Below are 12,407 nucleotides of genomic sequence, written 5' to 3'. Positions count from 1 at the left end.
CAATGCTTTTGCTCCGCTTCGCTCTGTCACTCTCTCTTACTGCGCCTTGGAAGAAAAGCAACAACAGCTTCGATTCCACACTTATGTATGTATGTATGTGCATGCGGTACATTTGCACTCACCATTTGCACAGAAAGATCTCACTCACTCGCGCTCTCTTTCTCGCTCTGCTCTCTTTGCTTTGAGTTTTGCCAGCACGCAGGCAGGCACGCAGACATTGTTTTTGTTGGCACGCGTTACAGTTCGACTGAAAGAATATGTGCTCTCGATTAGTGCTGGGAACGGACTTTATTTTAGTCATTCTCTAGGCTAGGCTCCAGGGCAAGCTCGATGCGAGCCCTCTATTATGCCGCCAGTTGCTGTGCTGCCGCCTCGTCCTAAGCCCTTCTTGGATTTCACTTTAATCCGTTGTCTCCAATCGTAGAATATTCTTTTTGAGCTTTCGTTTTTCTTGGTTTAGCCCGTCGTCACCGCCGGCGCCGAGGCCTCTGCCACCGCTCACCTTCTGGCAAGAGGAATCTACACTTTTGTTCCCAGCTTTTGGCCTTTAATTGATTGTTTACGTTTCTCTTATTGTTTGCCACCAATTAATATTGATATTTAGGCCTAATTTTATACGACTTTTCGTGTTTTTTTTTTTTTCCTGCAGTTTCTCTCGCTGCCCGCCCCGTCTCTTTCGCTCTTTCTAAACGTAACAATGACCGCATTCTTGCGCTGCTGCTGCCCCTCGGGCGCCACCGAAAAAAATGCAGCAGTAAAAAAGTTAAAGGTTCCTCCTCTCACTCATTCCCTTCTCTGTTTCTTTCTATTGACAATTGTGCGGCTTTTTGGCCAAAGGGGTTGGTGAAGTGAGAGGAGCAGTAGGCATGCCACACTCACACACACACACACACATATACTCAGACAAATGAGGAGCAGCGAAGCCAAAGTGCCGCAAGCTTTTTACGTGGTCGCCTCTGCTGCAGCCTCGGAAAACGGTAAAAAACACAAGCGGAATGCGGGAGAGTCCGAAGCCTTTGTTACCCCATCTGAATTTAATTTTCTGGCTTAGTTTTTGGTCTAATTTCCATGTTGAAAGGGTATCAAAATAGTTGTATAGCCGGTGGGAAAGTTGGCAGTGGGCAGGGGCAGGTGCAGGGGGCAAGTCTCCGCCTGTCGGGCGAATGCCGCATTAAAACAAATCAAATCAAATGAAAAACGTCTTATTGCGGCGCAATCAGCACCGCTGACAGCCAATATACCAGGGTTGGATGCCCTGCAACGGCAGCCCTGCCACACGGCTATCGCATGGACAAACTACACACCAAAAGAGAGCTCAAATGCGATCGTTTGGCATTGTAAAATTAATTAACAATTAATAAATAGCTGAATGAATTTCAAAATGATTTCTCACTAAAAAAAAAAAGAAAATAATTAAATCAAAGTGAAAGCAAACACCATGCGATTATATCGATATCGATATCAAGATACCGATATCAAGGCTTTGCTGTCAATGTAAATGCAACGCTGGCAGGAAAGTCGTCGTCATCCATCATTCTTTTCGTGCAGTGACGTGGTGTAGTGTGGATTGCAAATTTTCCGAGCTTGCGTAATAATCTACGGAAATCCATTGAAAAAGTGTCACATTTTGAGCAATAAAAAGTGAGAAATTAATGTAAATTCGTGTTGCGATCCTTTGATACGTGTATTTTCTAATTTTTCGCCATTAGATTGACTTTTTTTCGAGGCCATGGATCCAAATTGGATTGAGAAATTTAACAGGCTTTTTCTGGACGACGACGACAGCGACTCTGACGGCGACAGCGATAATAAGAACGAGCCGGAGATGGACGTTGAGAATATGATTAGCTTTTTCAGCGGTTCTATGCCTGAGGAGTTGCTTTCTGGCCGCTTCAAATCTAAAGAGAATGCGGCGGCTGCCAACATGTCCAATGGGGTGGAGCAGCAGCCGTCAATAGATAATGGGCCATCCAACTCCCAGGAGCCGGTGGCGGCAGCGGCAGCCGGACGCTCCACTTCGCCGCAGAATTCTGATGTGGAAGACGAAATGCCGTCTCCGTTGCGTCTCGCTGAGGCCTCGCAATACTCGTGCTCCATAAGCAGCGACGAGGATGATGAATATATTCCACAGGATTACTATCCGGTGCCGGTGCCGGAGACCGATGCAGATGCAGATGCTGATGCTGCCACCGCTGCCACCGCCGCCACCGCCACCGACAGCACCGAATCGAAGAAGAAAAAGAAGAAGAAGAAGCCGCGTCAGCGTCTACGCATTCGCAACAAGGCCTTCCTGTCGTCTGTCGAAGTGGCCTTGGATGTGCTGGCCATGGCCGTTGCCAATCGACTGCATCAATTGGGCGCCGATGTCAATAATGATGAGGAAATCGCGAAAATGGTCACCGAAGTTGTCGCCGAAATGAACTTTCCCGAACACATTGCTGAGGCCATTGCAGCCGAAGCCACGAAAATATACAAAGGCACGGCCAATCAGAGCAAGGAACAGAATCTGAAAAATCTGGAAAAGCTAAACCAATTGATCAATCAGATCAATCAGAATAAATCTGAGTACGAATTCGGTGATTTTGGCAACTTCAATGCCGCACTCGATCCGAATACCCACAAAGTGATTTCACTTGAGATTAATGCCAATCTATTTGCCACCGAGGAGGAGCTGGCTACTTTTAATCTAATTGCCGCTAGAAAGCTAAACGCAGGCAAATCAAAATCAAAATCTGGTGCGGCCAAAAAGAACGCTGACAAAAAAAAGGCTGACAAGCAGAAGAAAGATTCGTCTGAGTTTAAGCCATTTAAGGAGCGCTCTGACGAACGACGCGCCGCCAAGATGTCGGAACGTCAGCGCCTAATGATCGAGCTGGAAATGGGTAAGCAGATCGAAAAGCAGGTCACCAAATGGGCTGATGCCCATGCACGTCAGGAGCCCAAAACTGACGGATTTGATATGCAACAATTTTTGAACGATCGTGCAGCACGCCGCCAGAAGGCAGAGGAGGGCGTGGATGAGGCTCAGGCTGAGGCTGAGGCTGGGGCTGCTGAATATGAGTTCGGTGTCAACGATATTCTGGCGAATTTGGAGAAGCAGGATGAGGCAGCTACGGGCCGTCCACGCGCATCAGCAGTAGAAATGGTCGATAAGAGTGTTGGCACAGACGATGATTATGGTGTCGGAAAAGAGGAACCCAAAGCGGCTACACCAGCTCCACCACCAGCTGCTGCTGCTCCAGCTCCAGCTCCAGCTGCTGCTGCTGCTGGTCGTCGTTCATGGTTCGCCGGACCGATGTTTATGCCGAGTGCTGCTACGTTGAAGCAGGACTTGGACAAGAAGGCCAAGGATGCAGAGAAAAATGAGACTGCGAAGTCTCAGACTGACTATGATGAGGAGGAGCTGCTGTTGGAATGGTATGAAAATGGAGAGGTGAAAAGTGGCCACGTCTGGCCACTGGTATTGGGAAAACGTAATTCAAAAAAATAAACAAAAACAAAAAACTCCAAAAAAAAAAAAAAACGAAGAAAGGTTAGAAGAAGCAGAAGAAGAAGAAGAAGAACAGAGAAAGACAGTTAACAGAAGTTGGCAAAATTTAATGTAAAACGAAAGAAAAATCTAAACAAAATTTATTTGTAACGCGAAAAATATCAAAAAAGAAGAAAGCAGCGAAGAGAGAGAGAGAAAAGAGACAATGTAGAAATGAAGAACAGACCAGCAGAAAGAAGAGCAGCAACAAGAAGAAGAAGCTGTGTAGTAAAGAAGAGGAAGAAGAAGAATTAGCAAAGCAGATGGCAAAGAAGGAGAAAGAAGGCAAAGAAATCAAAGCAGAGAAGAATTGGAGAAACCTTGGCAGGAGCAAATCAAATCAAATGCAATGCATAAACAGCAAGAAGAAGAAGAAGCAAAAAGCAATGAGGAAAATTCTGCTCTCCAGCCGCGATTGATGTCTGGCCAAAAAAAAAAAAACAAAATAAAAATAAAAATAAATACAACAAAATCAAAGAAAAAACAACTGCTGGAAATTATACACGTATTTTGTACACACTTTGTGATTATTATACACAGCCCACACAATTTTTTTTGGGAACTGTTCATCATTGTTGCCTTTTGCTAAATGTTTAATAAAATTATAATAAATTAATGAATTTAATAACAACAACGAAATAATATAATAAAATGTGATTAATAAATAAAATAATAATATATAAATGTGTGACTGCTTTTATTTATGCAATTTAATACAATTTATAATTATTACTAACCATTTCTTAGGCTTTGATTTCAGCTTTATATATTTAATTACTATATCATCAGCTGCTCTTATAAATATCAAAACTATATTTCAGTTAGTTTTTCGAACCTGCATAGATCTATGCCATTTCTGGATGTATTTTTATTATTTTTGCTCGCATCTCTTCAGCGGCTGCTGTCCGTTCCCTGGCCTACCCTACTCATGGCAGCTTCATATTTATCCCAAACCTAGCTGCTAATTATCACCATTCTAGTTCTATGCTTACCACGGGCTGTTGCGACTGAAAAACGTTTCGAAAGTTAATTTATTCGATATTCCCTGCGAAACACTTTTTATTTTTATTTATTTGTTTTTCCAGAGTTTGTTCGCGGAAAACACTTTGAGCGCATGAAAATTCATGAAAAATTAATTAAACCAACATTTAAGGGAAACATGGACATGCCACCCACTCCCCTTTGGTGGGGATGGGGAGTGGTGAGTGGGGCGTGGGGGGTCTGAGGCACGAAACTAATCTGAGCCTCGAAAAATGTACGAAAATTAATCTGCACATAAATTAAGCATTAAAATTTAATATATTTGTTTATGGGGGTTTGCTGCCTCAAGGCTGGCAGGGTAGTGGCAGTGGCAGTGGCATGCCGGATGTGGCATGTAGAACGATGTGTGCGTGTGTGTGTGTTTGTTTGTTTGTGTGTGTGTGTGTGGTTCTCTTAGCGGTAATAAATAAATAGCAAAAAGGTAATAAAACAGATAAGGGGGGGAAGAAAAAAGAGGAGAGGAGTGAAGCAAGGCACAAAAAGAGCTGCAAGGGTAGAGAGAGAGAGAGAGAGAGAGAGAGTCGGCTGTGTGCCTGCAATATGGAGCAGCACGAAAAGAGTCTGCCACGCGTGTGTGGCAGTAGCATTTCGCGAATCCATGCCCGTAGAATATTGTCCGTCCGCGTCCACCAGTAGCAAAGTGTGCCCTGATGCGGCACGCAGGAGATAGAGAGAGAGGCAGGGACCATGGAGCGGCACGCAGGAGAGCGGTAAATGGAGTCGAGCCTTTGGCAGCCGCTTTGGAGCTTGTGGGAGTCTGCAGGAGGAAACTGCTCGCCCCATTATCGTATTAGCACATGCCACCAGTGATTATTATGAGCGTCCCACCTCCCGCTGTTGCTGCTGCTCCTACTGTTGCTCCCGCTTGCTGCTCTTGCTGCTGCTCCTTCTGTTACTTCCCTTGTCTATGGATGCGTATAATTAATTTTGGACACACACATTCTCATTCCCTGCCACTGCCACTGCACACCAACAAAACAACAAAAAAAAAAAAAAAAAAAAAAAACCATTTATGTTGGTGAAACAATAGAGATATGGTTGCCCCGGTGTCTGCTCGTCATAAGCACAGACCAGCAGAGAATTGCTAGGGGGAATATGAGATGCGGCTGGGTGATAGGTCAGGGGGAGCTTGGGGCTGCTTCGCATTTCCGCTTAAAAATTCATAAATATAAATTTATAGAAAAGCATTTTGAGGGTTATCATACATATGTTTGTTTGGCTGATGGCAGCGGGCTGCCAGCTCGTTTTTTTTCTCGCACTTCGCTATCGATATATCGATAACAGTGGCTCTGGCTTTTAATGGCATAAAAGCTGCAAATTAATTGCCAAATAGAACATTACATACATTTTTAATTAATTAACTTTACTTATAATAAATATTAAAATTAAATATTTATTCAGTGAAAATTAATTTCGGCATTTTTGTTGCTACGCATAAACAGAGAAAAATGCCAGAAAACAAATGAAAAATTTAATGTTAATTTTATTATAAAATATATATATTTATATTTGTATTTATTTGTATTAATAAATAAATAAAATAAATATAATTTGTATATTTCTGTGAGTTTTTATTGGTAGCTAATACTGAAATTTGCAACCTCAGAAATTTAATCTAGATTTTATTACCTTATTCCCTAACTTATAATAAATATTAAAATTAAATATTTATTCAGTGAAAATTAATTTCTTCATTTGCCACACTTTTTTTGCACAACAAAATGTGATCAGCATTAAACAGAGAAAAATAGGCCAGAAAACAAATGAAAAAGTTAATGTTAATTTTATTATTTATTTAATTAATTCATTAATTCAAATTAATAAAAAAATAAATAGATATATGTATGTAGATATAAATAGATATAAATATTAATTCAAATAAATAGATATATGTAATTCGTATTTTTTGTGAGGTTCATAAATTCAATATAGATTTTATTTCCTTGCCATATTTCTGGCAACATTTTTTCACCACTAAGATTTCCCATAATGTAGCTGCTGCTGCTGCTGTTTTTATGAACTCTCTTGATGGACGGCAGCATTTTGTGTGTGCAAATTCTTGATGATTGTATTGTCATTGTCATTGATATTTTTTGTGCAATAATTCATGAAAATATGAGACTCGATTTGGCTGCCTTTTTGCTACTTTGGTATGGAATGGCAGATGGATGAAGATGAATGTCAGGCCCCTAAGAACAGCGGCGGCGGCGGCCTCATTAGACTGAATGAAAAATAGTCCTTAGCGGCAGGAGGACAGGACACACACCTTCACACAGACTGAGGCACACACAAAATTCATTCATTCATTCATTCATTCGTTCATTCGGTTTTGTGTCGCTGTTTGTCGCTTCTAATGAAATACGCATTTATTTATTTTTTTTTTTTGTGTTTGTGTTTTTGGTGTGCAGATGGAGAATTTAATATCTGGCTACAAGGATTTGCCCCGTGCCCCATTGCCCCTGCCACATTGCTCATGTGTGTCGTGTGGTCGTCGCCTGTCATCCGCAAACGATGTCATTCATTTTCACTGCCTCACATGTTGCCCCCTCCCCCCATCGCACAGTGATCCACTTGCCTTGCCTCATTGGGGAGTCCTTGTGCATGTGTAGGAGGCAGGGGGGGGAGGGGAAAAGGGAATGTGTTGCGAACATGATTCAAAGGACATTGGGTCCGGGTCCGCTTCCAGGAGCAGGCTTAAGTGTTTATTAATATCGACTCGTGTGAACGGGGACATGTGTTGTCCCTAAATTGACTTTGCCCCCCCCAGTCCACCCACCACCCCATCGGTAACTGATAAGGTCCATCATGCCCAGCCCATTGGAGCGAAGGACACCGGACCACACCACGCCGTGTTGTAGTTATTGTAACAAGACATTTGTGATTGTTATCGAAATGGCCAACAGACAACAGCTGGTCACACTGCACACGCACAGGCACAGGCACTGGCACCCCCCCTACTCGCCACCCCCTAAGGCAATTATAAACTTGCTTATTAAACCCCACCCCACCCCACCTCAGCACAGCACAGCAAAACCCCACTGAGCTGAGTAGGTCACGGGGGTCATGCGAAAAACTTCTTTTCGAGGGGCTCTTTCAATTATTGTAATCCCATTTTTGAGGGCAACTTCTTGTATCAATATTTCTTAAGGGAAATTACTCTACACCCAGCAGCGCTCTCTCTCTCTCTCTCCCCTTCCTATGCTCCTGCTTTCTCCTACCATTTCTCTGCCAAATGAAATACTTTTTGGGGAAACTTTCTTAAGTTTTCTTGCTCTGTGTCGCTCTGTCTGCAGCCGGGAATTACTGCTGCAGCATTCTTACAGCCTTTGGCAACACTGCCAGGCACACACACACACACACACACACACACACATGTAGCTGGTCTTGTACCAAAAATATTCCAGCTATAGTTAGTCCATAACTAATTGCAGCAGCAACAGCGCTGAGCTCCTGGAACGCCATTGCACCCACCAAGAGTGTTAAAAGGATTCAAAGATCCAGCCAGACTCGAGCACAAATTGAGTCCACAGCCCAAGGAGTCTGCAACAGAGACTAGATCTTAGTTTTAGACTCAAAGAAACATTTCCAAATTGTTGGCTAAATGAAAAAACAAACAAAATTCTTAAAAAATACAAAAAAATTGTAAAAAAGGATTTACAATCCAGCATACCTACCGTCTGTTAAGAAAGGGTATCGAAACTTAAGAAAAACGTTTCGAAAACAAAAGATCCAGACAGACGACCACCCCGCGTAATATGGAGTTTTTTCTGCAATAAATTCTATTTTTTTTCGGGGCATGCCACACACACGCACACATGCCCATAAATAGCAATGCAGGAAAAAACTTTGGGCCCCCCTACTGGAAGATTTCTGTTGCCCCTTTTTTTTTTGCGCCGTTCAGCGGTTGCGACTTTTAATTTTATTGCCAAGGTCCGAACGGAGCTTTGAGGGTTCCCCAATCGGTCTGTCCGCCCGTCCCTTGGGGGTTCCCCAGCTAATAATTGGGTGGGGGCTGGGGTAGTAGGAGTTCCCCGTCACTCCTTCATATATCAGCAGAGTCCAAGCCCACAGAAGTCCCGAATTGTGTGTGTGGTATGCCTCTGATTGCTTCATAAATAATTGCAGGCTGACTTTTGGCTGGGGCTATGGGGTTGGCGGTGATCTATTGGCCTGTGGCATGCATCAGCGAACAGCCAAATACGAATATTCGCTGTGCCTAAAAATGGAAACAAAAATGCAAGCAAAGATCGTGGGAATAATTTGTACTTTTGAAAATAAATCCCCACGGATTAATGCGCATTAAATTAAATATTATTTCGAGTTATTCCTAGCAGCAGTACTCCACCCACCCCCCACTCAAAGTAGTTTCAGTGCAAAATTGAGACATTGGCAGGGGCTTTTGGTTTAATTTCTTCGAGAGATTTGCGTGCGTAAAACGAGGAAGGCAGGGCAGGGCAGGTATTTTTTTTGTATTCTTTATAAATGATGGGGGGGGTGGGTCTTCTTCATCTTCTTCGTCTTTATTTTTTGGCAATTGATTTGCTGTGTCTTAATGAAAATATGTCAATCCAACGAGGCAGCATGCATGCCACTCCGCCACTCCACTCGGCGTGCCTCTTGCCTCTTTCCGACGTTTTTTTTTTGTTCTGGTGCCGCATTTTTCATTTTAATTTTCACATTAATTTTCAATTCAATTTCGCCTTCGTATTGTCACATCAATTGAAGGCAGCAAGCCAGCAGCAGCAGCAGCTTGCTGCTGCCTCCATTTTCCTGTGTGTCATTGATGAATGCCTTGGCAAAAGTTTTCCATTTTCTTCTCATTTACCGTTCAACATTTTCGTGAGGGGTTTTCTTTTTTTTTTTTTGTGTCTTTCTTTCTTTAACATTTGATTTTTTTTTATTTACTTTTTGTGCAGGATTTTCGTGGATTTTTCCATTGACTTCTAAGACTTTTTTTTTGTTGGTTTCTTTTTTTAATAACTGAAAATTCATATTGCCCCCCCCCCCCACCACCGCAGCAATGAAAGTTTTCTCAAGCTGATTAGCCACGGCCAAGAGGTGGGAGCTGGAGGTGGAGCTGGAGGTGGAGTTTGGCCTTCCCTTTGTGGTTAGGCGGGGAGGGTGACTCCTGACTCCTGACTGTTGGCTCTTTGTTTGGCTTTTGATTTGTGTGCTGTGTGTGTGCTGTGTGTGTGCTGTGTGTGTGTGTGTGCTTTATGTAAATTCATTAAGCTGCTGCCTAAGCTGCAACTTAGTTGCCTTACCTGCCCCACCAGCCCTCTGCCCGCGCACAGCTCAAAGAAAACAAATTGATAGCCAGAGACTTTTCCTGGCCCACAAAACTTTTCATTATGCATGTGCGCCACACAGAACTTTTTGGGCGAAAACAAAGACAGAAAAAGAGCGAGAGGGAGGGAGAGAGAGAGCGAGAGAGCGAATGGTGGGCGGTGGCACAAACTTTGTGGCATAATTAAAATGTTTATGCGTTTAATTGCAAATGAATTCGAGGCCAAAAGTTGCCGAATGCACGAATGCGCGCTGCTGCCACCGCTGCTGCTGCTGCTGCTGCAACAATTGACAATGCAACACAGTCACAGCCACAGCCACACTCATACGCGTAGTATGTGGGATGCCACACACCCAGCCACCCAACCCCCCTCCCATGACAATTGTTTGTATCCCTCTACAACGTTTTGTACCCTTCCTTTGGGGGGGGGGGGATAATTGCTTTTCTCTCCGCTCAAGTGGAAAATTGTGTTTAAAATTTAATCAAGAATGGAGGAGCCATTCGCCATTCGCCATTCGCTCATATGAAACGTGATATGAAACCCCAAAACAGCCTCTCCACCCACACAAAGTTATGTGCCAACAGCCTTGCCTACTTGCCTCCTTGCCTACTTGCCTACTTGCCTTGGCTTGGCTCTGACCACAAGACACACTAGACACACTGGCACACTGGCACACTGTGGCACGGGCAAGAAAGACATTAAACAGCTTCATTACCTGCAAATTTCCAAATCAAATACAAGGGAAAAACCGCAAGCTTAGCCTACCAAAAATTGGTCAGAACTATGCCTGAGCAGATCCAAGAACCCATGGCCAACAGCAGGGCAAAGCAGCCAGCACTCTCCACTTCGACAATTGATTAGCCGCCAGCACAGCTCGTCCGTTCGTTCGTTCGTTTCACTGACAATTTGTGGGCGGATGGGGGGCAGTACATACATTTTCCCCCGGGGAGAATGACAATCAGACGACACGACACCATGACCGAAAGTCGAAGAGTAGCAACCCCGAACCCCGCCGCACTAGCAGATTTTGCTGACAAGACGAAAATGTTGCGGTTAATGCCTTGTGGAAAATCTTCAGCCTGACAGCTTTCCATGCGGCATGCGGCATGCGGCAATGGTTTGGCTGGTTTGCCACAAAAAGGGAGTTCGCCTGCCAGTTGCACGCAGGCAAAAGTAGGATGATAATATAATTCGGAGTCTGGGAGACATTGTGGTTTATCTTGTGGCCTACACTCTCAGAAAAGGCACTGAGAGAGAGAGGGAGAGCCTCATTAGAGAGCCCTGCAGGGCTCAGCGGCTATGGGAGCTGAGAAAGTTACAAGAAATTACTTTATATGATCACATCTCTTATGTGACAGACTAAACACCTTGCAATCAGATCTATCAGCATACCCCAAAAAATAAACACACAAAAAGTGTCGCATTGGCTCTTGGAACACCTGGACTTTCGGACGCTATCAATGCCCTGCCCGAAACGCCTTTGACTGACAACTTTGGGATACACTTTTGATACATAGAAACTGTCTATAAGCTACCCTATTGACTGGTTTTATATGCCTGTAATTATTTATTTATTATTATATATTTTTAAGTTTAATTTTATTCTTTTTTCTGGCATCGCACATGGCCCAAATCCGCCCACAGAACTGACATGGAATACTTTTCAATGGTTTTATAGCTGCATTTTACAGCGTCTACAGCTTGGTGCTTTCTCAACAAATTTTGTTTGTTTGCCCCAGCTATACAATAGAAAGTAGCCGCTGCGGAATTATCGAATAAGTAAAAATTCAAAAATTAAATTTAAAAAAAAAGCGTACGCCTTTTAAGTATTATTTATTTATTAAATTTTATGCTCAGCAGGGGGCGCTTTGTTGTCTCGATTTTGTATAATTTCTGTAGTGAGAAAATGCATTATTGAATATTAAATCCACTAGCCAATAATTGTTACCTGCTGCGATGGCTAGAACCTATATCAAGTAATTATACATCTTGTGTATAAGAGTCGCAAAGACCCTGATGGCGGCACAGACACCTATGAGCACTAGAAATCCATTAAGGAAACTATTATCAATGTTCTCAGGCGGCTGCTGTTCAGGGTTCACTTCGAGCTGTTCAGGATTCAACTCTTGCTGCTCTGGGTTCAGCTCGAGCTGTTCAGATTTGGCCAGTGGATGAGCCATGATAAATGCGAGTATCGCATTCGAAAATATTCCGTAATAATTTAGAGCTGTGACAGTAATTTAGGACTGGAAAATGTTGAATAAAATGTGAAGGCTTCCCATGTGGAAATGTCATCAATAATCTCCGATAACTACGAGTATGTACAGCTAAGGGTTTCGCTGTGGCTAGATTTAAATAGGCCCCCAACCCAAAACAATTATCTTCCATTGGACACTAAATTATATTTTCTGATTAAGTAAATATATAATAAATATTTCAGTTAATTTTTAGCATTTAATTTCTATACCAAATATCATTGAATGTGGAGCCCATGGATTGATGTTCGTTTTATATTTAAATAAACCTCACTTCTCCTCTCTCTTCACCCT

At 43.0% G+C, this 12,407-nt stretch overlaps 1 protein-coding gene and 1 long non-coding RNA gene across 2 annotated transcripts; one reads left to right on the top strand and one right to left on the bottom strand.

The window, feature by feature from the left end:
• The first annotated feature begins 1,516 nt into the window (after positions 1 to 1,516).
• LOC111065203 lies at positions 1,517 to 3,674 on the top strand. The gene is made up of 2 exons (XM_022353242.2): positions 1,517 to 1,641; positions 1,710 to 3,674. The coding sequence occupies exon 2, from the start codon at positions 1,730 to 1,732 to the stop codon at positions 3,488 to 3,490; it is 1,761 nt and encodes a 586-aa protein (XP_022208934.2). The 5' UTR covers positions 1,517 to 1,641; positions 1,710 to 1,729; the 3' UTR covers positions 3,491 to 3,674.
• Positions 3,675 to 11,451: 7,777 nt separating this feature from the next.
• LOC111065207 lies at positions 11,452 to 12,135 on the bottom strand. The gene is made up of 3 exons (XR_002606968.2): positions 11,807 to 12,135; positions 11,676 to 11,751; positions 11,452 to 11,618 (listed from the first exon to the last, which is right to left on the bottom strand). It is a non-coding gene; the product is annotated as an uncharacterized LOC111065207 (long non-coding RNA).
• Positions 12,136 to 12,407: the final 272 nt, after the last annotated feature.

The sequence above is a fragment of the Drosophila obscura genome, unplaced genomic scaffold (assembly GCF_018151105.1).
Source record: "Drosophila obscura isolate BZ-5 IFL unplaced genomic scaffold, ASM1815110v1 contig_73, whole genome shotgun sequence".
Lineage (NCBI taxonomy): Eukaryota > Metazoa > Arthropoda > Insecta > Diptera > Drosophilidae > Drosophila > Drosophila obscura.
Note: the sequence above shows the minus strand (reverse complement) of the source record. Positions and strands in the feature narration are given on the sequence as shown.

What these genes read in the sequence shown, in the direction of transcription:
- LOC111065203 (XM_022353242.2), top strand. Translation starts at nt 1,730, where the DNA reads ATGGATCCAAATTGGATTGAGAAATTTAACAGGCTTTTTCTGGACGAC.